A 26,955-nucleotide genomic window follows, 5' to 3' on the forward strand; every position below is an offset into this window, starting at 1 on the left:
TACCAAATAATTAATAACATTATTGCTGTGTAATATTCGATTGGACTCCTAAGAATTACATTTCAGAATCCCATACTTTACAAAATTAGACACTATGAGACGAGTGGCTGCAATATGTGGTAATGGTGACCAACCAGAGTTCCATGAAAAAGCCCAATTCCTATGGCTAGTAATATTATCCTTTTATCTGGTATACATACTGACCAGTAGACAGTTGGTATATACAGTGAGACATATGCGGTATTTTAATAGATGACCAACGGAGTATTGAGCAATACATTGAATTTATTATTCATTACGAGTAGCAAGGTGTTAGTTAGATGTCCTCAAATGTTGAAGCGTGTCTGATGATAATGATTGATTAGGTACCTAGTGGGAAGAGAACTAAAAAACAAATGGTTAACAAAAAGTAACCACGGTTTGAATATTTATTTCATAAATCAATAGTTCACATGAGGATAGGCAATTTTGTAATATACCTTATGAGACAAATGTGCTTCTTTCTCTGCCTGAATTGATCAGCCATTATCAAAATTATCAATTTTGAAGTAAAATCTGTATTCAGTGAAGACTTTCCCATTACTGAGATAGGAGATGGCAGTGGGTACTGATGAGATTCTATGATAACGGGAGAAGGGAGGAGCTTAGAGGCAGAGGGAGGGGTTAGAGGCAAAGGGGGAAAAGCTACAGTGAGAGGGAGTATCTAGAGGCAGAGGGAGGAGCTAGAAGCAGAGCTCTGCCCCTCCTCCCTCTTCTATCCATATAGATCCTCATCAGTATCATCTGCCATCTCCTATCTCAGTAATGGGAAAGTCTTCACTGAATACAGATTTTACCTTAGAATTGAGAATTTTGATAATGACTGATCAATTCTGATAGAGAAAGAAGCAGATTTATCTGATCAGATATATTACAGAGTTACCCATTTTCATATGTACAATTGATTTATGAAATAAAAATTAAAATGACGGTTACACTTAAGTTCTGTGTCCAGAGTGGTTATGGTGCTTAGACTATAGAGCTGGTTACCGAATTAATAATACAGATAAAACTGTGTTGAAATTGGGTTTGTTGGAAAATTTTTGTTTATTGTAAGAAAAATCTGAGGTTTCATATGTTGAAAGCCATTGAGCAAGAGTCATGAATGAATCATGAGCCACTTACACCATAAGCTCGGGACAAGATGCATAAAATCACTTGAGAAACTTAAACACTGTTCATCTGTCTGCAGAAATTGAGCAATGATCAGACATCTTTGGTTAACCATTTAATGGGTTGATCCCTTTCAATTAAGTTTCTACCCCGGCTGGATTTTGTTAAAAAACAATAATTTGTGCTGTACGTTGACTGTGGTGCTGATGTCACCTCGACACTCCGACAGCCAATCAGTGAGCAGCTCTGAAGGGGACATTCCTTCTACCTAGGTAGAGCTACTGAGCCCCCTGATTGGCTGTCGCACTGTCCAAGGGACATCAGCACTGCAGTCAGGCAGCCAATGAGTGAGTATCTCTGGAGGGGACATTCCTTCTACCCAGGCAGAGCCGCTGAGCCCATTGATTGGCAGTCTGACTGCGATACTTTGGCTGTCGTACTGTCGAGGTAACCTATCAGTGAGCAGCTCTGGAGGGGACATTCCTTCTACTCAGGGGAAACTGCTGAGCCTACTGATTGGCTGTTGCACTGTTGAGGTTACATGATCACCATAGTTAGACAGCCAATCAGTGAGCTGCTCTGAAGGGGACATTCTTTGTCCAATACCGTATATCAGAAGCAGTGCTTGCTTTAGAACAAACTGCCAGGGTAGAAACTTAATTGAAAGACAACAATCCCTTTAAGCTGTTTGTTCTGAAATGAATCCATCTGGGTCTGGTAATTATTAACTTGCTGATAAGAGCACTTATTTCTTGAAATAGCTTACCACTTTGTTTTTTTAAGTCACACGTTCTAGTGTTGTGCCACACAAGTCTGGACAGCAGAAGTTGTGAAACACATAATACTTAGAAGTATTATTTGTATAGATTATATATACAACTTCCATTAAATAGCTGTAAACTGGGATATTCTCATAAGATTTCGAGGGTCATACTAAAGTTTGGCACAGTCACATCCACAAATTGCATAGCCGATGAGTGTAAGAGCTATTTACCTGCACTAGTCAGATGTGTACATGGGACCAGAATAAAGAATACTGTGTTTTTTTCATGCTGACCGTTGGTCCATTTGGAAAGCGAGACATATGCACTGGCACACTGGCGATAATCGGTATGTATGCTCTCCTCGTGTGGTCCATGATGAACACAGGCAGCAGACGTTTGTATAACACGCTAATCTGAATGAGCCCTTACATTAGTGGGGGTGCTGGCTGGCTCAGAGTCATTGGTGGATCTCACTCACCTTACAGATGAAAAAAATCATGGCAAAAGCAGAAGGAAATGCACTGGGCTCAAATTTTGGAATCTACTGTATATGGAGCTTGGACATGTACAGCACACGTTGGTAGGGGGATATGGCGTGAACCTGCCCCATACCCAGCAGATAATGGCTGTAACACACAGACAGGACTTGCCCCTAATAGTCGCTGGTGGAGCGGATGTTCGCCCACAACTGTTAATCTGTTTAATGCCGCTGTTAAACTATTATAGCAGCATTAACATGGGGGTACATCATTTTGTGTGCCAATCTGCGCTCCCGTGAAGAGATTGTGGGCTGCTGATGGGTTCATATGACATCTGGGGGTCTGTTGAAGACCTCTTTGCCTGTCATCACTGATCGCTTTTGAAACCAAGTTTGCGGCGGGGCTTCAAAGGAGACGGAGTTTTACTATATACAGAAATACTGTATCAGACGATCGCAGGGTCACGTTCTCTTAGGGGACAAATAAATACACTTTAAAGTAATAAAAAATATGGGAAACCCCCCCCAGAAAAGTTCAAATCACAAAGAAAAGTCTAATCTATCACAATATAAAGCTAAAGAACCCAAAATTTAAAATGGCAAATTAGTGGTTTTTTTTGTCTCAGTAATACTGCAAAAAACAAAACAAAACAAAAACCTGTAAGTGATCAAAATGCACATCAGAATGGTATAAATAAAAATGATGCATTGCGCCACAAAATATCAAGCCTTCACACAGCTCAATTGACCAAAAAATTAAAAAGTTAAGGGTCTCAGAAAAGACAACACACCCCCCTACCCCCAAAAAATGTATATAGATGATAAATTTCCATTTTTTTCATCACTGAAAATAGAAAAACTGGATAAATTTGGTATCACCGTAATCGTAATAATTATGTCACGATGCCAGATCATTTTTACCACATAATGTACGTCATAAAAATACTTCCTAAAAACAAAGTCAGAATTGCTTTTATTTCACCACACTTGGAATTTTTTTTCCCTGTTTGCAGTGCATTGGGGTAAAATGAATGGTGTACAACTAGTTACGCAAAAAATAAGCCCTCACATATGTATGTGGAGAGAAAATTAAAAATTTAAGGGTCTTGGAGGAAAAACTGACAACGCAAAAACAGAAATTGGCCTCGGTGGGAAGGGTTAAAGTGAACCTGTCAATATTAAAATACAAGCCCATCTGCAGTCACCATGTTAGGCGTCCTTCACACGTACGTGCAAAATACAAACGTTTTGCATGGTCTGTTGTGGCATTCCGTCTGCATATATCATGTGCTATCAGTGTGGCAGACAGTATGAACTTCTATACTTACCTGTCTCATGCACTGTTGTCTCCAGCGCTGCTTTCACATTTGGTACCGTGTCTGAAGTCAGTGCAGTGAATATTCATGAGACATAATGAGTGGGCCCCGGAAGCAACAGCAGCTCCAGAGACAGATAAGTTTTAAAATACTCTTTTTCAGTGACTTGGTTGTCCTCTAGTACGTGTCACACTGATGTCACATGGATCACATCAGTGTCCGGTCCATGTGAAATCAGTGCTGCCGGCCAGAAACGGACATGTTGCCGTGTGGAGCACACGGACATGCGTGTGCTCCACACAGTCCATCTCAAAACATAGACATGTGAGCAGGCCCATTGATTTTAATGTGCCTGTGTGTCTGTGTCTCCGGTACCGGTGAAAAACGGATGCCACACCTACCGGAGACACGGATGTGTGAAGGAGTCTTTATAAGCAGGGGGAGCCGAGCAGATTGATACATTAGTTTTGTGAGATAAAGGTTAGTATAAGGCCAGGGTCAGACTAGTGTATAGCATTCGATGCCAGAAAATTGGATACAATCTGCTAATGATACTTGGCTAGATTATTTTGCGAGCGTGATCTGAGCGTCATTACTGTGATCTGATTCTATTGCATGAGACAATCGGATCACAGGTGAGAAATGGAAAGAGAGCTTAATCTCTCCCTCTTCTCCATTGTTTGCATTGGCATAAATCGGACTGAACTCAGATTACATCCGAGTGTGGTCCAAAATTTTGCATGCACGTGTAGACTTGTATGGGTATGTGTGCGTGATCCAAGAAATGCTGCCAATTGGAGTATGCCGCGATATTTCTTCATGCCGGATCAGCATGAGAAAAAAAAGCTGATGGACACTGCCATATAGTAAAACATTGGAGCGAGTGCTATCCAATAAAACGTTGTATAGCACTCGTCCATGTTATATGGTGGTGTGAGCGAGCCCAAATCTGTTCATTATTTAATCCTCTATTTTTTCTGTGATTTTTCAGTCAAATGGACGGCCCTATTGGTGACCCACTAATTCTTTGTATAATTGTGTGTGCAGATATAGTTGTCAGTCACTGATAGCACCACCCACTGAACAGAAACCCCCAGAAAGAGCAGAGTTTAAATGAAAACACCAGCTAATCTTTTCTCCCAAAACTATATATCACTCTGTTCACCTCCCCGGCTCTATAACCTGGTGCCTGCAGATTGGACTACATTTTTTCTCTTCAAAGGATATCTTGATGAAGATTTTGTTTAAAATGTATCGGTAATATGAAGCAATAATTACATACTGACATTTACAAACTGTCTGAAATGCATTTGTGTAGGTCACAAATATCTGTGACGTTCACCAATTTTCTTTTTTTTTCCTTTTTCAGTCTTAGAATATTTTTATATGTGTACAAGGGCCATGACAAGAAGTTCAAAATTTCATATATGCAGACAGAATAGCCAAAGCTCACAATCACAACGAGCTTCACGGGAGGTACACGTATGTAAGACCAGAGCCAACATCCTCAGCTGCTTTAAGACTCTCCAACAGAGTATCATGAGCAGACATCCTACCACTGCACAAGTGAGGGTCCTACAGGCAAATATCCAGAGATTAAATATGTAGTACACCAAGTAAAGAAACGTGCTGGAGGCCACAAAACTGGGGTCACTCATGGAGCTGGATAGGGGAGGTCATATTCTTTTATTCAATACACTGTATTTTTACTTGCAGGAAAGCAAGGTTTATTACATCGATGAAGTTTCTGTGCAACTGGATGTGGCTTCTGCAGGTAGGATTTTATGGAGTACACGGTTAATGGTGTTTTCTTGCATATGAACCCAATCTTTATATGGCACTATTAGAACTTTATGAAATTTAATTTCTCATTCTAAACCAGCTTGTTATTTAGTGACACTATAGTATAGTGATTGCTGTGAAGCCAATTAATGATGTAAGATAGTAAATGAGGAGATGACACCCCATCCCAGTCACCTGAACACAGCGGAGAGTCACAAGCTAAGTGGTCATGTGATCAAAGGATGGGACATTATGACTTCCCGGAGGAGAACACTGGATTGGCCTGTGCTAAAGTGAGGCATGTCTCTCGTATTATTTTAGACTATTATTTGTCCTCCTAGCAATTTGTATTTAGGTTGGACAACCCCTCTTATTTCTTAAGTTGTTTCAGGGTTTTTTGGAAAATAAAACAGCCTACTAACCAAATGAGGCACCAATGATGTTGACAGCTAGGAGGAGGTTTACAGGGCTCTGGTCCAGTGACCACGGACTACCGATATGGCCACTGGACCAGGCTCCTGTGAATTTTTTTGACAACTCTAGAAAACAGCATACTAAACAGTTTAGACTGAGACCAATGAGGCAACACTGTTAACTGTAATAAAGATGACATGCGTGTATCCCTCTATATCACACTGATGCTTGTGGCCCTGGAGACCAAAAAATGGAATCGATGTTTTACTCGCCATCATGTTTCTGCCTTCTTTTAAGGACGATGGAATGGCACCGCTGGTAAACTGAAGCTGCTGTCTACATATGTTGGGTACTATGTGGCATGTAAAAGGACACCAAAAGTAAAGCTGGGAGATAACATGGAACTTCTATTGGCAGAGGTCAAACTCCAGGCCTTTGATATTAAGGATGGGAAACTTGGCAAAGGTAAGTGAATAAAATGCACATTCTGAAAATGGGTGGGAATCCTAGAACAAGGAATAACTTTACTGCAAGGGTAAGTTCACTTGTGGCGTAAATTGCATCATTTTTGCTGAGTATTTTACGCAGCATGTTTGGGGCATAAAATACCCGGCGTTTTACAGTACCAACAAAATCAATGAGATTTCTGAAGTCTCATGCACTCTCTTATTATTTTTCTGTGAGTATTTGGAGCACAGCTAGATTTTTCCAAATCTGCAGCATGTCAATTCTTTCAGATTTTTTTTTTAGACATTCATATAAACAAAAAAATAATTAAAATTAAGTTAGTAAAAGTTTAGCATTTTTCCACTCTGATTTTTGGTGCAGAAAAATCTGGTGCAATTACACCACATGTGAACATACCCTAGGAGAAGAGGTAGGCTTTAGTTTGGTATGATGATATATTTAGATGGAGCGTCGTGAATTTGTACAAAATAAAGGGGTTGCTCAGTTTAAATCCGTAAGTCTGTAGTTACTTTATGTGATTGCAGACTTATGAACCCTCACATTGCACACAATGTGCACTGTCAGGATTTGCTCATTTCAGAGCCAATAATGGCGGTCACGTGGCTGCGAGTATACGATATGCACACTCCTGGATAGAATCTGACTAGAGTAGCACGGCCTCGCCAAATGCAAATGTATTGAGTGAAGCCACTGCTCTCTAGCTGGATTCTGGCCAGGAGTGTGCATATCACACACTCGTGGCCACATGACAGCCATTACTGGCTCTGAAATTAGCAAATCCTGACAGTGTACAGTGTGCGCAATGTCAGGATTCATAAAGCAATACAGACTTATGGATTTAGACTGGTCAACCCTTTTTAAATACCTCTGGTCTGTTTTCTAGACCAAGTTTTAGCAACCTTAGCAACCTTTCACCTGTGCGCCACAGCTGGCATGTTGGTCATGTTTGCCTGGCACACCAGGCAGGGTGCACATGAAATCAAGTGCCTATCAGCAAAAGGGATTTTTTTTTTCCTCTGTAGTGACAGCCAGACGTGCTGATTTCAAAAACCACATAGTTCGGCTGTTGCTGTGGCCAACAGCCAGCACAGCCATAGTTGGTCAAGGCCAGCAGAAACTTGAAAGTTTACTTGCAGCAGTTTGTCAGCTGTGGTTTGGCAGGCTGTTGACTGAAGCAACAGCCAGACTATGTAATATAATGCAAACTATCAGTAAGAGAATGAGTATCATACATACAGTAGCTGCCGATATATAACACGCCGAAGTATGTTTAATAGGAGTAATCCAAGCATGTACTGAGCAAATATGGGTGAGTCATAAGGGAACCTCAGCAGATGACTGGGCTGTTACTGAAAAATAAACACTGATATTACCGTATTACCGCCATACGGTGATTGTATTGTGATAGATACCAGTCCTGAAGAACATATAAGATTACAGTGCAGTTATAGATAGTGACTTACAGCTGATGCTCTTTCCGATAGAGTCATTCACTTTTCCCATATTTTCATCTGGCCTAGAGCAACATAAAAACTCATCTGCAGAGATTACAAAAAAAAACCATATTTGACTTCTCACATTTCTGACCCCGTCCCCATTTATTTCCAACATGCACAACTCCTCATACTGCTGATACCCCAATGCTGAGTCACTGCTGCTGAATGAGCCCCTATTACTGATCCTCTTAGTATCCCACATAATGTCCACCACTGTAAACAGCGCCCTCATTTTGTCCCTAGAAAGTAATAATGCCCCGGTGTGCCCATTTCACAATCAATATACACTCAGTGTTCCTATAACAATAATGCTTAAGTGCCCACTTAGCATTTAATAATGGCTCCTGAGTTCTGAGTCCCCACATATATAGTTCCACTTTACACAGCATGCTGCCCCCCACAGCTCCCATATAGATACACACCTCCCTATGCACAGCATGATGGGCCCAACAGTAGCACCCTTCCAATGTCTGACGGCCCCCCAGTAGTCCCCCACTATATGATGGCCCTAAGTAGCCCTATTCATGGGGTACTAGTGTAGCATGTGTCCACCTCTACAAAATAGTGTCCACCTCTACAAAATGAAACAAACAAAGTAAATATTAGTGTAGCATGTGTCCACCTCTACAAAATGGTGTCCACCTCTACAAAATGAAACAAAGTAAATAAAACAGTAAAAATGCATAGGACCTCAGTCAGTCGGAAAATTACCAGAAATTACCTCAGTCAGTCGATGTATTTCTGTCAAACAAACAAAGTAAAAAAACAATCAAAATGCATAGGACCTCAGTCAGTTGGAAAATTACATACTACACTAATACCCCTGTTCTCATTGTGAGTCATTTTCCGACTAACTGAGGTCCTCTACAAAAATGGCAGATCCAGGCATCTATGAATTCTGCAGTTTAAGGCCTCCTTCACACGTCTGTGTCTCCGGTACGTGTTTGGTCCATTTCCTCACATGCCGGAGACACGGGCACACGTAAACCCATTAAAATCAATGGGTCTGCGCTCACGTGCGTGTTTTGCCATGGACCGTGTGGCCATGGGGAGCATACATGTGCCCGTGTGCTCCACGCGTAGACATGTCAGTTTTTCTCTGGCATCACGGGTGTCACACGGACCGCATGGATGTGATCCGTGTGATATGCACCGGAGAAAACACACGTGTCTGTGAAATAAAAAGAATTTCTGTACTCACATTCTCCAGCGCCGCTATCTCTGCCGCTGCTGTCACTTGCTTCCGACCCCCGCTCATGATGCTCATTGCATATTCACTCCACTGCGGGCCGGAAGCAGCAGCAGCAGTTATCACGGATAACACACGGAGAACACACATGTGCCATAAACACGGCACACGGAGGGCAATACGCACCTTTAACAAGTCCATGAAAAACGTGCGTGATTTTCACGGACATGTGAAGTAGGCCTAACTGCGACTGAGGATCAAGCAAGGAGATATGCTCATCAGCGTGGTTTGCTGCTTTCAGAAAGAGAATTGCAGCAGGTTCAGCATTATCAGCAGCAACAACAGTGCTTACTGAGTACTGTTGGTTGCAACAGCGACATTCATGCTGCCAAAAAACAACAAGCCGATCGTGGAAAACATTACGAAGGATTTCGTTGCACTAAATGTAAGAAATTCTGATGTGCAAAAAATGCGTTAGTTGAAGGAGAAATACATGGCGCCGCACAGGGGAATGAGCTGCGATCGTTCTTTGCTATGTTAGCTGTGGACGGAAAATCTCACACAAAAGTGTCGGTCAAGGCCGAATTAGCCGTAATATATTTTTGGGCGAAAGACTCGAAAGAGTCGATAATGCAAAATCAGACATACGTTGATTGGCGAAAAAATATCCGGGAACTATGCCAATGTTCCCTAAATGATGCTCCAGCCATTGGAAGCCTGAGAGAAATTGTTCAGATCGATGAAAGTTTGATGCGTGGTCGTAGAAAATACAACAGGGGACGTCTTCTGCAGGGAAATCGCGTGCCGCCAGCACGACAGAATTATGGTAACGAGGTGGTTGGTCTGTGGATTTTCGGAATGGTATTGAAAAAAACGGATGGGAAACAAGACTTACGCATGTTCCACGTGCTTTGTCGGAACGAACAAACTTTGCGACTGATAATTCAACGCCATATATCACCTATATATCATTGATCAGATCAGACGAATTGGCCGCTTATCGGAACATTTACACATGGCAAGGTTTCAATTACATGGACGAAACGGTGAATCATGAAAATTTCATTGACCCTATCACGGGCGCAAACACGCAAAGGATCAAGTGCCACTGGGGTCACATTAAAACCAAAATATTATGAAAAATGAAAGGTACATCGCTGAATTTATTGCCTGGCCACTTGGCTGAATATTGGTGGGAAAAGATACACAACGAAGCACTCAATGCCATCGTAGATGAAATAGCTGCGCAATTTCCGCTGATATCATTGCAATTTCTGGTAATTTTCCGAATGACTGAGGTCCTATGCATTTTTACTGTTTATTTACTTTGTTTCATTTTGTAGAGGTGGACACATGCTACACTAATACCTATTCACACTCTATGATGCCCTCAGTATTTCCCCCACACTGTAATATGGGCCCCAGTATTTCCCCTACACTATATCATGGCCCCCAGTGTTTCCCCAACACTGTATTTAGCCCCCAATATTTCCCCACAATGTAATGTGGCCTCCAGTATTCCCCCACACTATAAAAAGGGTCCCAGTATTTCCCTCACACTGTATCATGGCACCCAGTATTGCCCCAACACTATAATATGGACCACAGTATTTCTCCACACTATAATATAACCCCCAGTATTTCCCTTACACTATATGGCTCCCAGTATCGCCCCACACTGTAATATGACCCCCAGTATTTCCCCCACACTGTAATATGCTGCTTCGCACAGTGATACAGTTAAAAGTGGTGTATCTCTGGGTGAGCTACTAGGATTACGGGTTCTGGGGCAAAGGCACCCTCTGTCCCCATGGTAGCTAAGCTACTGGTCCCAAGGTAATAACTCACCTTGCTATGTGCAGGCAGACCTCAAAATAGACAGAAGCTGAATAGGACTCAGGCTTGAGTGTTTTACATCTGCCTATGGAAAGATGAATATATAGTGGTGTGCGGAAAAGCAAAAACAGAAACCAGAACAAAAACATGGGCCAGCACACCTGTTAGTATAAGTGCGATATTTGTGTACACATTCACACTGTGGCCATTAACAGACGAATATAACCTAGAATATAAACAATGTATTGAAACTTATTAAAGAGAACCTGTCAATACAATTATCCTGCAGACAGTGGCTTAACAAGCAGGTTAAAAGGGTTATAAACTGACTGACAGCTGGCTCTGTACCGATACACTATAGGGATGGCTGTCAGTTAGTGCCGGGTCATGGTTACAGCTGCCGTTCACTGTGTATTGAGCAGTGATTGAAGCTGTGCCTCTAAGACTAAAAGCTCGAGGCTGCTGGTAGGAATAAAGTGCATTTCTTCCCAGTAGCTGGGCTTTCAGTCCAGCAGCTGCACAGCTTTTGAGGGCTATTAACCCCATATCTGCAGGTAATAGTTTTTGGGAACATGACAGGTTCCCTATAAGTAACCACATGTAGGGCTTGCATAATTATTATTTATTTTTAAAGCACCATTAAAGGGGTTGTCCACTTCTCATTCCGTGTTTGCCCCCCTAAAAATAAAAAAGCTTATACTCACCTCGCGTTCCTTCAGCTTGCATGACATTATGGCAATCAAGCCCTGGTCCCAATCAGCACTGGTTTCTCTGTCCCCGCCGGCAGCTCTCACTTCTTGTTAATAGCGTAACCGCCTGAAGGCATGGACAGAGAAGCCAGTAATGATTGGGTACAGGGCTCACGTGTCAATGTCATGCAAGCCCTGGCAATGCGAGTTCCGGCATCGCTGGAACCATGCCGGCAGCGGAAGGGAGTATAAATTATTTTCTTCTTATGGGGGCGAACATGGGGAACCACTGGAACAACGCCGGAGCAGAGAGGAATATAAGTTTGTTTGTTTTTTTTTAAATTTCAGGTGCTGTACATGTGAGAAAGGGCTTACAATATATAGATATAACTAAGAGAAAAACAGTTGCACACTGTAATAGCAAACTAATGAAAAACTAATATAAGAACGAACATTTAGAGGTGTTTGGCATATTAGAATGGCCATTGTAATACCTGCCCAGCAGCCACGTCACGGCAATCTCCCTTGCTGGGTCATACTCTATACTGCATCTATCTGGGCTCCTAAAACTCTAAATACGGTGGGTATGGAAAGTATTCAGACCCCCTTACATTTTTCACTCTTTGTTTCACTGCAGCGATTTGGTAAATTCAAGAAAGTTCATTTTTTTCTCGTTAATGTACACTCTGCACCCCATCTTGACAGAAAAAAACTAAAAATGTAGAAATTTTTGCAAATTTATTAAACAAGAAAAACTGAAATATCACATGGTCATAAGTATTAAGACCCTTTGCTCAGTATTGAGTAGTAACACCATTTTGAGCTAGTACAGCTATGGCTCTTTTTGGGAATGATGCAACAAGTTTTTCACACCTGGATTTGGGGATCCTCTGCCATTCTTCCTTGCAGATTCTCTCCAGTTCCATCAGGTTGGATGGTGAATGTTGGTGGACAGCCATTTTCAGGTCTCTATTTCAGGCCAGTCAAGAATAGTCACAGAGTTGTTCTGAAGCCACTCCTTTGTTATTTTAGCTGTGTGCTTAGGGTCATTGTCTTGTTGGAAGGTGAACCTTCTGCCAAGTCTAAGGTCCAGAGCACTCTGGAAGAGGTTTTCTTTCTTGACATCTCTGTACTTGGCCGCATTCATCTTTCCTTCAATTGCAACCAGTCGTCCTGACCCTGCAGCTGAAAAATACCCCCATAGTATGATGTTGCGACCACCATGTTTCCCTGTTGGGATTGTATTGGGCAGTTGATGAGCATTGCCTGGTTTTCTCCACACATACCACTTAGAATTATCACCAAAAAATTCTATTTTCATCTCACCAGACTAGAGAATCTTATTTCTCATAGTCTATTAGACCATCTTGTGGTTTTTTTTGCAAACTCTATGCAGGCTTTCATATGTCTTTCACTGAGGAGAGGCTTCCGTCGGGCCACTCTGCCATAAAGGCCTGACTGGTGGAGGGCTGCAGTAATAGTTGACTTTGTGGAACTTTCTCCCATCTTCCTACTGCATCTCTGGAGCTCAACCACAGTGATCTTGGGGTTCTTCTTTACCTCTCTCACTGAGGCTCTTCTCCCACGATTGCTTAGTTTGGCTGGATGGTCAGGTCTAGGAAGAGTTCTGGTGGTCCCAGACGTCTTCTATTTAAGGTTTATGGAGGCCACTGTGCTCTTAGGAACCTTGAGTACTACAGAAATTCTTTTCTAACCTTGGCCAGATCTGTGCCTTGCCACAATTCTCTCCCTGAACTCCTTGGGCAGTTCCTTGACATCATGATTCTCATTTGGTCTTACATGCACTGTGAGCTGTGAAGTCTTATATAGACAGGAGTGTGCCTTTCCAAATCAAATCCTATCAGTTTAATTAAAGGGAACCTGTCACCATATTTTTCCCTATTAAACTAAAAGTGTCACCATCTGCAGCTCATGGGCTGCATTCTATGAAGGTGCACCTTGGCCCTCACTCCCCTTCCAGACCCCAAAAATAACTTTAGAAAACTTGGCTGTTAGGTATGCTAGTTACCTTGGTTGTCCAGATGGGCGGGCTTCGGCTCCTGTCCCCCCTCCTGCCGCTGATCGCCGTCCTCCTTTCTTGATTGATGGGATGACTCACCCGTCATCATCATCCTCATTCCATTTTCAAATCTCGCGCCTGTGCAGTTAAATCGGCTTATGCAGGCGCAGTTCGCTCTGCCATATCGCGGCCAGAGCAGAAAACATAGCTTCCCTCGCTCGCGCCGGTGAGCTAAATGTGCAGGCGCAAGATTATGGTTGGCGCTGTGCATGACCTCACCAGCGCCATGCTCGTACCCGCCCATTATCTCGCGCCTGCGCATTTAGCTCACCAGCGCGAGCGAGGGCAGCTATGTTTTCTGCTCTGGCCGCGATATGGCAGAGCGAACTGCGCCTGCGCGAGCCGACCTAACTGCACAGGCGCGAAATTTGAAAATGGGATGAGGATGATGTCGGAGGCGTCATCCCGTCAATCAAGAAAGAAGGACGGCTATCAGCGGCAGGAGGGGGGAACGGAGCAGAAAATAAGCCCGCTCATCTGGCCAACCAAGGTAATTAGCATACCTAACGGCCAAGTTTTATAAAGTTATTTTTGGTGTCTGGAAGGGAAGTCAGGGCCAAGGTGCACCTTTATAGAATGCAGCGCAGGAGCTGCAGAGGGTGATTCTTTTAGTTTAACCCCTTCACGACCGCGGGCCGTAAAATTACGTCCTATTTTAACGTGACTTAACGACCAGGGACGTAATTTTACGGCCTAAACTTCATTTGATTGCCGTGGCCATAGCAACGGCTTTCAAATGATGTCCCCTGCTGTTTCTTACAGCAGGGGACCTTTGCTTGACCCCAGGGGGGGCGGCATCGCCACCCCCTATCGACGATCGATGTGATTGGCTGTTCAAATCTGAACCGCCAACCACATCGATCGCACTAATTTCGGCAAAAATAATGCCCGAATTAGTGCGATCCTGTGAGATCCAGCTATGAGATGCCGCAGCTGCTGCAGCATATCATAGGTGGACCTCAAACATGTCGCCCCCAGCCCCTGCAGCACTGATTGGAGCGATCGTGCTATGACGCGCAATCGCTCCAATCAGTGTGCAGTGGGGCGGTCTGATCTGCCGGTGGCCGCCCTCCCCAGGCCTGTGCTGGCCTGCGAGCCCTCCCCCAACATGTCTGCAGTGTGCAGTGGCTGGTACTTGTGGTACCACGCCACCGCTGCTGCTGCCGCCGCCGTAGCTGAGGTCACCGCTGCTGCACGTGAGTACTGTGCTCACTTTGCAGCCAGCCCGTGCGCGCTCCCATGGTGCCCCTGCGCGCTGCCGTGATAGCCCTTGCCGTGCCCCCCCCCGCGATCTGCTCCCCCAAACCCCACCCACCCCCCGACATCCCGATCTGCTCCCCCGCGATCTGACTGCCTCCCCCATTATCTCTGTTCTGCTTCTGCAGCTCCCTCTCCGGTCTCCCCCTCTGCTCTACCCCCTCCCCCTCTGCTCCCCCCCCCCCCCCTCTGCTCTCAACCCCCCCTCTGCTCTCCCCCGACGTCCTCTTACCTGTCTTCACCGGCCTGATCACATCTGCGTCCATCGCTGGGTCCTTCCTGGGCATTCTGCTGATCTGCCTGCTGCTCCTGTAAAGCTGTCCATCTCTCTGCCATCTGTTCCTCTGCAGCTCTTCTGGTCAGTGATCCTCCTGCTAGTCCTCTGGGTACTGTGAGTATAACTTTTTTTTTTTGTCCGTATCCCCTGTCCATTTTTACACCTCATCCGTCCGTGCGTCCCGCCAAGCGCTGATCAGGGATGCAGATAACGGATCGGCATCCCTGCTCAATTTTTGGCGTGACTTTTTTTTCCGTATCCCCGACGCTTTTTGTATCGCATCCGTCCGTGCGTCCTGCCAAGCGCTGATCAGGGATGCACATAACTGATCGGCATCCATGGTCAATTTTTGGCGTGACTTTTTTCCGTATCCCCGACGCTTTTTGTATCGCATCCGTCCGTGCGTCCCGCCAAGCGCTGATCAGGGATGCACATAATGGATCGGCATCCATGGTCAATTTTTGGCGTGACTTTTTTCCGTATTTGCGACGCTTTTTGTATCGCATCCGTCCGTGCATCCCACCAAGTGCTGATCAGGGATGCACATAACGTATCTGCATCCATGGTCAATTTTTGGCGGGACTTTTTTTTTTACGTATCCCCGACGCTTTTTTTTATCGCATCCGACCGTGCGTCCTGCAGCGGCCGATCAGTGCACTGCGTCTGTGCGTTTGAAAAGTCAAATGGCGCTCCTTCTCTTCTGAGCCCCGCCATGCGCTCAAACAATTACTTTCCACCACATATGAGGTATCTGCGTACTCAGGAGAAAATGCACAATACATTTTATGGTGCATTTTTTCCTGTTACCCTTGTGAAAAAAAAATCTACCTAGTTGAAGCAACCGTTTTGTGGTAAAAAAAATAAATTTTATTTTCACGGCTCAACGCTATAAACTTCTGTGAAGCCCCCAGGTGTTCAAAGTGCTCACCAAACATCTAGAAAAATTATTTGAGGGCTCTAGTTTCCAAAATGGTGTCACTTGTGGGGGAGCTCCACTGTTTAGGCACCATAGGGGGTCTCCAAACGTGACATGGCGTCCGCTAATGATTCCAACCAATTTTGCTGTCAAATGGCGCTCCTTCTCTTCTGAACCCCACCATGCGCCCAAACAATTACTTTCCACCACATATGAGGTATCTGCGTACTCAGGAGAAAATGCACAATACATTTTATGGTGCATTTTTTCCTGATAGCCTTGTGAAAAAAAAAGCTACCTAGTTGAAGCAACCGTTTTGTGGTAAAAAAAAAAATTTTTCTTTTCACGGCTCAACGCTATAAACTTCTGTGAAGCCCCCAGGTGTTCAAAGTGCTCACCAAACATCTAGAAAAATTATTTGAGGGCTCTAGTTTCCAAAATGGGGTGACTTGTGGGGGTGCTCCATTGTTTAGGCACCTCAGGGGGTCTCCAAACGTGACATGGCGTCTGCTAATGAGTGCAGCTAATTTTGCACTCAAAAATTCAAATGGCGCTCCTTGCCTTCCGAGCACTGCCGTGTGTCCAAAGATTTGATTTCCACCACATATGGGGTATCAGCGTACTCAGGAGAACATGCACAATAAATTGTATTGTGTACTTTCTCTTTTCTCCCTTGTAAAAATGAAAATTTTATGGCTAAAGTAACATTTTTGTGTTAAAAAGTAAAATTTTCATTTTTTCCTTCCACATTGCTTTGGTTCCTGTGAAGCACCTAAAGGGTTAATAAACTTCTTGGATGTGGTTTTGAGCAGTGTGAGGGGTGTAGTTTTTAGAATGGGGTCACTTTTGGGTATTTTCTGTCACCTCGGCCTCTCAAAGTCACATCAAATGTAATGTGGTCCCTAAAAAAAATTATTTTGTAAATTTTGTTGGAAAAATGAGAATTTGCTGATGACCTTTGACCCCTTCTAACTTCCTAACGGAAAAAAAATTTGTTTCGAAAATTGCGCTGATGTAAAGTAGACAAGTGGGAAATGTTATATAGTAACTATTTTGTGTGACATATCTCTCAGATTTATGGGCATAGATTTTCAAAGTTTGAAAATTGCGAAATTTTCAAAATTTTCGCCAAATTTCCTAAATTTTCACAAATAAACGCAAAAAATATCGGCCTAAATTTACCACTGACATGAAGTACAATATGTCACGAAAAAACAATCTCAGAATCGCCAGGATCCGTTGAAGCGTTCCAGAGTTATAACCTGTCAAAGTGACACTGGTCAGAATTGCAAAAAATGGCCCGGTCATTAGGGTGTTTTAGTGGCCGGGGGTGAAGGGGTTAATAGGGAAAAATCTGGTGACAGGTTCCCCACAGCTGGACTCCAATGAAGGAGTAGAACCATCTCAAGGAGGATCACAAGGAAATGGACAGTATGGGACTTAAATATGAGTGTCTGAGCGAAGGGTCTAAATACTTATGACCATGTGATATTTCAGTTTTTCTTGTTAAATAAATTTGCAAACATTTCTCCAATTCTATTAAGATGGTGCAGAGTGTACATTAATGCGAAAAAATGAACTTATTTTAATTTACCAAATGACTGCAATGAAACAAAGAGTGAAAAAATTATAGGGGTCTAAATACTTTCCGTACCCACTGTATAAGATCACCTAGTAACTATGGAAGTTAATAACGCATGAGGCTATTGGGCAAGGTGGGGGATGGGGTGCAAGGCTTGTCTAAAGGATGTCACTACTTTCTATAGATTTTTTTATATATAACAAAAAAAGAGAAGACAGGCAGCACTCCCAATGGTGTGAACACGTGTATATCTGTTCATAATGTGTAATACCGTATAACCAAAAGAGAAACAGTCGCACACTGTGATATACTGTTATATTATGCATTATGAATAGATACGCACCTGTTCACACTATTGGGAGTGCTGCCAGTCTTCTCTTTTTTTGGTTATATATAATAAATAATAATTTTTATTTATATAGCGCACACAAATTCCGCGGCGTTTACAGTTGAGAGAGGGCATGTACAGACAATAATAATAATAATAATAATTAAGTTTTATTTCTATAGCACCAACATATTCCGCAGCGCTTTACAATTCAGAGGGGACATGTACAGACCATATGAGACAATACAAAATAAAATTAAGATACCAGGAGGAGTGAGGGCCCTGCTCATAAGCTTACAGTCTATGAGGAAATAGGGGAGGCACAAAAGGTGAATGGGGGGAGAAAAGCTTGTCATATATGGTCCAACCATCGATTTTAATAGAGTCTTCAAAACCAGCTGCGTGGAATGGTCGCCAACCAGAATTTATACAGATACAGGGGACAAGAATTGGAAGTAAATTTTTTGAAGAGCAGAAAGGGACTAGATTAGATCAGGGCGGTGAGGTGATAGGCTAGTCTAAAGAAATGCGTTTTTAGGGCCCGCTTAACCCCTTCAGCCCCAAGCCTATTTTGACCCTAAAGACCAGGCCATTTTTTGCAATTTTGACCAGTGTCACTTTATGAGGTTATAACTCTGGAACGCTTCAACGGATCCCGGTGATTCTGAGATTGTTTTTTCGTGACATATTGGGCTTCATGTTAGTGGTAAATTTAGGCCGATATTTTTTGTGTTTCTTTGTGTAAAAAACAGAAATTTCGCAAAAATTTTGAAAATTTTGTAATTTTCGAACTTTGAATTTTTATGCTCTAAAATCAACGAGACATATGACCCAAAATAATTAATAAATAACAGTTCCCACATGTCTACTTTAGATCAGAACAATTTTGGGGAAAAAAAAAAAATTAAGGAAGTTATAGGGGTTCAAAGTTTATGAGAAATTTCTCATTTTAACAACAAAATTTACAAAGCCACTTTTTTTAGGGACCACATCACATTTGAAGCGATTTTGAAAGGTCTACATGACACAAAACACCCAAAAGTGACACCATTCCAAAAACGGCACCACTCAGGCTACTCAAAACCACATTCAACAAGGTTATTAACCCTTCTGGTGCTTCACAGTAACTAAAGCAATGAGGAAGGAAAAAATGAACATTTTACTTTTTGCAACAAAAATGTTAATTTAGCCTCAAATATTGCATTTCACAAGGGTAGCAGGATTAAATGAACCCCCAAAATTTGTTGGGCAATTTCTTCTGAGCACGCAGATACAGCATATGTGGCGAAAAACCACTGTTTGGGCGCACGGCAGGACTCGGAAGGGAAGGAGTGTCATTTGACTTTTTGAACAGAAAATTAGCTGGAATCGTTAGCCGCACCATGTTGCGTTTGGAGAGCCCCTGAGGTGCCGAAACAGTGGAGCTCCCCCACATGTGACCCCATTTTGGAAACTAGGCCCCTCATGGAATTTATCTAGATGTTTATTGAGCACTTTGATCCTCTGGGGGCTTCACAAAAGTTAATAGAGTTGAGCCGTGAAAATAAAAAATATTTTTTTTACCACAAAATTGTTACTTCAACCAGGTAGCTTTTTCTTTTCACAAGGGTATCAGGAAAAATTGCACCATAAAATATATGGTGCAATTTCTCCTGAGTACACAGATACCTCATATGTGGTGTAAATCAAATGTTTGGGCACACAGCAGGGCTCGGAATGCAAGGAGCGTCATTTGACATTTCAAACGCAAAATTGTCTGGGATAATTAGCGTATTCCATGTTGTGTTTGGAGACCCCCTGAGGTGCAGAAACAGTGGAGCTCCCCCACATGTGACCCCATTTTGGAAACTAGACCCCCCCCCATGGCATAGAAAAATAAAACAGGGCGCACGCACGAATGTTCTGCAAAAAAAGGGGGGGGGGGACTAGGTGGGATGGAAAAAAGTCCTGTCCAAAGTCGAGTACGACTCCAGGACGCTTGCTGATCAGGTACCTAATTGTTCACGTTTTTTTTTTTATTTGGGGTGCACAAAAAAAGCAAAAACTAGAGCAACAATTACGTACCTGATCAGCCAATCACGTAGCTGATCAGCATTTGGCGGCAAGCGGGTGGGGGAGGAGGGGGGGAGAGGGAGTGGGAGATGCGATTGGGGATAGTTAGAAAAGAGCCACGAACAATGCTTACAGGATGGATCAGAACAGCGGCAGATGGGGGGCGGCAGATGGGGGGGGCAGCGGCATATAAAAGGAGCATCTATGATTGTGAGACAGAGGCGGCTGGGATAGGGTGGAGGCGGCTGGGATAGGGTGGGGGCGGATGGGAGAGGGCGCAGTGGATGCAGGAGCGGCAGAGGATGGGGTGAAGGGGGGATGGGGGGGATGGGGAGTGGGAGGTGAGATTGGGGATAGTTACCTTACAGGATGGATCTAAGCAGCAGGATCACAGGAGATGAAGGAGGCAGCAGATCGGGGAGGGTGAGAGGTGGGAGAGGGAGCGCAGCGCAGATCACGGGGGAGACAGGTGAGCAGAGCCCAGATCACGGGGATGAGAGGTGAGGAAGCACAGATCACGGGGGTGAGAGGTGAGGGAGCACAGATCACGGGGGTGAGAGGTGGCGGGAGAGCGGACAGCAGATCATGGGGGGACAGGGGAGGGAGCACAGATCACGGGGGTGACAGGGGAGGGAGCACAGATCACGGGGGTGACAGGGGAGGGAGCACACATCACAGGGGTGACAGGGGAGGGAGCACACATCACGGGGGTGACAGGGGAGGGAGCACACATCACGGGGGTGACAACGGAGGGAGCACACATCACGGGGGTGACAGGGGAGGGAGCACACATCACGGGGGTGACAGGGGAGGGGGCGGGTAGCCGATCACGGGGGTGAGAGGTGGGGGGGAGTGGGCAGCACATCACGGAGGGGAGGGGGCGCTAGCCGATCACGAGGGGGAGTGGCGGGCAGCGCATAACGGAGGAGAGGGGGCGCGCAGAGCATAACGGAGGAGAGGGGGCACGCAGCGCATAACGGAGGAGAGGGGGCGCGCAGCGCATAACAGAGGAGAGGGGGCATGCAGCCGATCACGAGGGGGAGGGGCCGGGCAGCAGATCGGGGAGAGCGGTGACACTGTGGCAAACGGAGGAGGGCAGCAGCGGATCGGGAGGGGTGGGGGTGCGGGCAGCAGATCAGGGAGACAGGTGGCAGATCGCAGAGGGCAGCGGCGGATCGGGAGGTGTGGGGGTGCGGGCAGCAGATCACGAGGGGTGGGGGTGCGGGCAGCAGATCGGGGAGACAGGTGGCAGATCGCGGAGGGCAGCGGCGGATCGGGAGGTGTGGGGGTGTGGGCAGCAGATCACGAGGGGTGGGAGTGCGGGCAGCAGATCGGGGAGACAGGTGGCAGATCGCGGAGGGCAGCGGCGGATCGGGAGGTGTGGGGGTGCGGGCAGCAGATCACGAGGGGTGGGGGTGCGGGCAGCAGATCGGGGAGACAGGTGGCAGATCGCGGAGGGCAGCGGCGGATCGGGAGGTATGGTGGTGGGGGTGCGGGCACCAGATCACGAGGGGTGGGGGTGCGGGCAGCAGATCGGGGAGACAGGTGGCAGATCGCGGAGGGCAGCGGCGGATCGGGAGGTGTGAGGGTGCGGACAGCAGATCGGGAGACAGGTGGCAGATTGCGGAGGGCAGCGGCGGCGGCGGATCGGAAGGTGTGGGGGTGAGGGTGCGGGCAGCAGATACAAGGGGTGGGGGTGCGGGCAGCAGATCGGGGAGACAGGTGGCAGATCGCGGAGGGCAGCGGCGGTGGCGGATCGGGAGGCTTTTCGCCGGTTTCATACAGTGCAATGGCGGCACGGCAACTTCCGGGTCCCATGCTCCGGTTACATAACAGCATGGGACCGGAGCCTGTCGCCCTGCCATTGCACTGCATACACTCACTGTGCTGGCGTGCTGCAGGGACGACAAGTGACGGTGACAGGGGCGGTCACCGGCGACAGGTCCATGGCGATTGGAGAGATCAGTCACAAGGCCGATCTCTCCAATCAGAGCTGCTGGAACTGGGGGAGGGTGATCCAGTGAGGTCACCCAGCTCCAGCCAATGGCCAGTGCTATAGCTGCACTGGTCAGGGCTGGATTTCAATGTTTCAGTCATTTTAAATGGCTGGAACATTACAGTGGCTGTGATTGGTTGAGCAGCGTTCGTCAGCCAATCACAGCCTCCGTAGGTCCGGGGAGGAGGCACCACCCCTCCTAAGGTCAGGTACAGGTCCCCTCCTCCCCGAATCTGTAGTTTATGCTAACTTTTCGCAGTCACCAGAGGCTCCGGTGCCGCGATTACGCCATGACGGAGAGATCCGTCCTTGGTCGTTAAGGCCCATGGCACCATGATGGATCTTTCCGTCCATGGTCGTAAAGGGGTTAAAAGGTGTGGATGTTGGGAATTAATCGGATTGCGCTTGGTAGTGTGTTCCAGAGCATAAGCGCAGCTCGTGAGAAATCTTGAAGACAGGAGACAATATGAGACAATACAAAATAACAAAATTCGGATACCAAGAATAGTGAGAGCCCTGCTTGTAATCTTACAGTCTATGTGGAAATAGGGGAGGCACAAAAGATGAATGGGGGAGGGGAGAAAAGCTTGTCACATATGGTCCAGCCATCGATTTAATATGGGATTCAAAACCAGCTGCATGGACCGGTCGGCAGCCAGAATTTATACATACAGAGTGTAAAAAAGTACATGAAGAGGAATGCAATCAGAAGATATAGGGGACAAGAATTGGAAGTAAATTTTATGAAGGGCAGAATGAGACTAGATTAGATCAGGGCGGTGAGGTGATAGGCTAGTCTAAAGAAATGCGTTTTTAGGGCACGTTTAAAGGTGTGGATAATGGGAATTAATCGAATTGTTCTTGGTAGTCTTTTCCAGAACATTGGCGCAGCTCGTGAGAAATCTTGAAGACGGGAGTGGGAGGTTCGAATTCTTAAGGATGTCAGTCTTAGGTCTTTAGCAGAACGGAGGGCACAGATGGGGTGATAGAAATGATGAGATGTAGGTCGGTGCGGAACTTTGGAGAGCTTTGTGGGTGATAGTGACAACTTTATATTGGACTCTGTAACGGATAGGCAACGGTATATATTTATTGTAATGTTCTGACTTGCTCGGTTGTGGGTTTGACGCAGACGCTGAAATGTTTTTTTTTTAATTCCAGGGGCTTATTCCCTCTTCATAAATCGCTCAAGCAAAGTAAGAAACCAAAACAGCCTTTTCTGGCCCAAAGTAATAAACAGAAAGTAAATCATCCGTATATGTCTCTGTGGGGTTCGCCAGCACAGGATTTCTCACAGGTGGTGTTCCAACCTCCACACACAGACCATGTGTGAGACAAACAGTCTCCAAGACATGTACCACACCTATTGGTGTGGGTATGTGAGTAACCAGACCCACCCATTTCTCCAGCTGCTCGTAAAACCTGGCCCTGACACACCCTATGAACTCGCTTAGTGTTCTAGAGCTTACAACACAGAGGATAACCACCTCTGCGATACATACCTCCCATCGACATCGTGTCCGGCTTTCAACTTACAATGTGTGTGTGTTTATATATATATATTTATATATATATATATATATATATATATATATATATATATATATATATATATATATATATATATATATATTATATATATATATACACATACATATATATATATATGATACCCCTGAACTATCGGGTCGTCACAGGGTATTGCACAATCTGCCCTCCCGGGCAGTATCCACCTCCTTCCTGGTTTAGGGTCCCTAACTACATGGTTTTGCCTACATCAGCTAATCAAATCCTAGATACACCCTGCACCACACCCACCAAACACACCAGTGGACGGCTTGAGTGGAATAGAGTCCCCCACCTGGGGGGTTGGAGAGGGGAGGTCAGGAGTGTCAAGAGGAGAGAGTTGGGTCTGAGAAGTGAAATTGAGAGGAGGTCAGGAGCGAGGCTCCTGGGAAACAATCTAGGTGGCAGATGGTGGTCTGGGCCTAGAGGAGCTGAACCCCCAGTCGCAGGGGAACATGGCAAGGGGCACAGATCTGTCGAGGAGGACAGCCGGTAGCCTTGCACCATCGCCGGGCTGGGACCAAGACACAATGGGGTACGTGGACCCTAGGTTGGGGAGTAGCTTCAGGCAATCCGATAATTTACCCGAGGAGAATGGAGTCTTTAAGATCCATTCCCACAAGCTCCAAAATCGGGGCATTAGTGCAACGAGGGGGATAGGACTTTCCAATTCAAAACGGTCCAGAAAATCCCAAGCGTGAGCCCTGAGAGCAAGCTCCCACACTTAGCTATAGTGGGGAGCGGAACCCAGCAAGTTTCACACTACCGGGACCACCAAAGAAGTAAACTTATTGCCAGGAGGCAGGTCACGGATCACCAGGCAACACCATTGGGGACGGGACCCGAACTAAGCTCCCCTCAGCGGCAGCGGTGTCCAGAGACTTGTTTGACCAGTTGTCGGTGTCAGCTTAGGGACTGAGTGAGTACAACAGTGACCCCCTTGCATCCAACGGCACTCCCCTTCGATCACCGAGCCCCGAGGTATCCCCCCTACCCGTAGAAGGTCCCAACACCTGGCTGCCCTATTCCATCATCCCCGGGTACTCTCAACTGCAGCGGTGGTACTCCTAATTACCACATACCACGGGTGGCATCACAAACTCTATAAAATCCCCTGTAAATAACCCCATTCATTTGAGTGGCCACACGACCCCCGGGTCCGGAGACCCTCGAACCACTGAGAACCCGGATCGGCTGCTGGCACAGGGGCGGCACACACATATATATAGAGAGAGATAGATATAGCTATATAATATATATATATATATATATATATATATATCACACACACACACACATTTTCAAGTAAAATACTTACAATCTACAGGGTGCATTGGTTTGCTTTGATGCCGTCATCCATTTTAAACATTAGGTTACATAAATCAAGGAAATCAAGGGTAATAACATCTCCAGATAAAATGAGCAGAAGCAACCAGATAGGAGCTGCTACAGTGCTTTGCGAAATTATTCATCCTCCTTGGAATTTTTTGGGTTTTGTTGCTTCACAACCGGAATTTCACAGGTTTTTTTTGAGCATTTACATTAGTTCATGTAAAGACCATGCCTAGAACTGTGAACATTTGGTTTTCTTTTTATTGTGAAGCAAACAAATCAGACAAAAGAAATGAAAACTTCAGCGTGCATAACTATTCACTTTCATAAAGTCAGTACTTTGTAGAGCCTCTCTTTACTGCAATTACTGCTGCAAGTTGCTGTGGATAATAGTTTATTAGCTTTCCACATGTTGACACTGCCATTTTTGCCTATTCCTCAAGACAAAACTGCTCCAGCAAGTTGGATAGTTTCTTCTGGGGAACAGCAATCTTCAAGTCTGACCACAGACATACTGTATTTACAGTATGCTTTGGCACATTGTCTTGTTGGAAGGTGAATTTCTGTCCCAGTCTCAAATCGAGACAGACTGAAACAGGTTTCCCTGTATATCAACCCATCCATCTTCCCCTTGACTCAAACCATTTTCCCTTTCCCTACAGGCCAAAAATATTCAAAGAACATGATGCTGCCACCACCATGTTTCACTGTTGGGATGGTGTTCTTGGGGTGATGAGCTTTGTTGGTTGAGCGTCAGACATAGTGTTTATCTTGGTGACCAAAACGTTAAATGTTAGTCTCATCTGACCACAGCACCTCCCTCTATACATACATTTGGGGCGTTTCCCACATCTTTTGGCAAAATCAAAATGAGCCTTACAATTTTTGCCTGTACGTAAAGGCTTTTATCTCGCCACCCTTCCATAAAGTCCAGCTCTATGAAGTGTAAAGTTTATTGTTGTGTTATGCACAGATAGTTTAGTCTCTGCTTGGGAACTCTGCAGCTCCTTCAGGGTTACCTTTGGTTTCTGTGCTGCCTATGTGATTAATGCCCTCATTGCCTGGGCTGAGAGTTTTGGTGGCCAGCCCTCTCTTGGCAGGTCTGTTGTGGTGCAGAATGCTACCTCAAATTATATAGTATAAAAACAGTTTTTATTGAAATTCATTAAAAGTTCAAAATTCCACCTGTGAAAATTATATAACACACAAACATAATCCCAGGACCATGGGACAGCTCCAATATATCCGCCCAGAGGAACAAAACAATTATTCCATAGAGAATCGCATTAGTAATCCTGCCAGGGGTATAGTTTTTAAATGACCCTTACTCTTTCTTTCCTCTACCTGCCAATGGAGATGCAACACACATGGAGAGGTGTGTGCTGCTGAATGAGTAGCCCCCTTAACAGCTATTAGGCTGACTTGTAATCCTGACTTGTACTTAACAATTTTGTCTCTGGCTTGTTTGGAGATGTCCTTGATCTTCATGGTGTTGTTTGGTTAGTGGGGCCTCTTGTTAACAGTGTTGCAGCCTCTGTGGCCTTTCAGAAACGGTGTCAGACCATGTGACACTTGGATTGTACACAGGTGGACTTCCTTTCACTAAGTATGAGACTTATGAAGGTAATTGCATGCACTAGAAATTTTTAGGGGCTTCATAGCAAAAGGGGTGAATACATGCGCACATGGCAATTTTTATTTATTTTAACCAATAAAGTTATTTTTTGCCTATATTTTCTTCATTTCACTTCCACAACTTATTATATTTAGTGCTGATATATCACACACAAATCGGAAAATATTTAAACATAGGATTTAATGTAACAAAATAGGGTAAAATTAAAGTAGACAAGGCCCAATATTGTAACCAGTAAGTCCCTTAACAGTTTGACTTTCATATTATATGGAACACCAAGTTCTTTATCACGGATATATATATATTTTTCTTTTTTTTTAATTGTTACACCATAGAAAATGGTTGCTGA

At 44.9% G+C, this 26,955-nt stretch overlaps 1 protein-coding gene across 2 annotated transcripts in view; it reads left to right on the plus strand.

Annotated features, from left to right (window-relative positions):
- The window catches only part of LAMP3 (lysosomal associated membrane protein 3), a 59,260-nt gene that overhangs the window by 18,506 nt on the left and 13,799 nt on the right, over positions 1–26,955 (plus strand). For both annotated transcript variants that reach the window (XM_075340566.1, XM_075340567.1), the window contains exons 4-5: positions 5,427–5,484; positions 6,204–6,371. In XM_075340566.1, coding sequence (XP_075196681.1) covers positions 5,427–5,484; positions 6,204–6,371 — 226 coding nt within the window. The remainder of the gene's footprint in view (positions 1–5,426; positions 5,485–6,203; positions 6,372–26,955) is intronic.

The sequence above is a fragment of the Anomaloglossus baeobatrachus genome, chromosome 3, assembly GCF_048569485.1.
Source record: "Anomaloglossus baeobatrachus isolate aAnoBae1 chromosome 3, aAnoBae1.hap1, whole genome shotgun sequence".
Taxonomy (NCBI): domain Eukaryota; kingdom Metazoa; phylum Chordata; class Amphibia; order Anura; family Aromobatidae; genus Anomaloglossus; species Anomaloglossus baeobatrachus.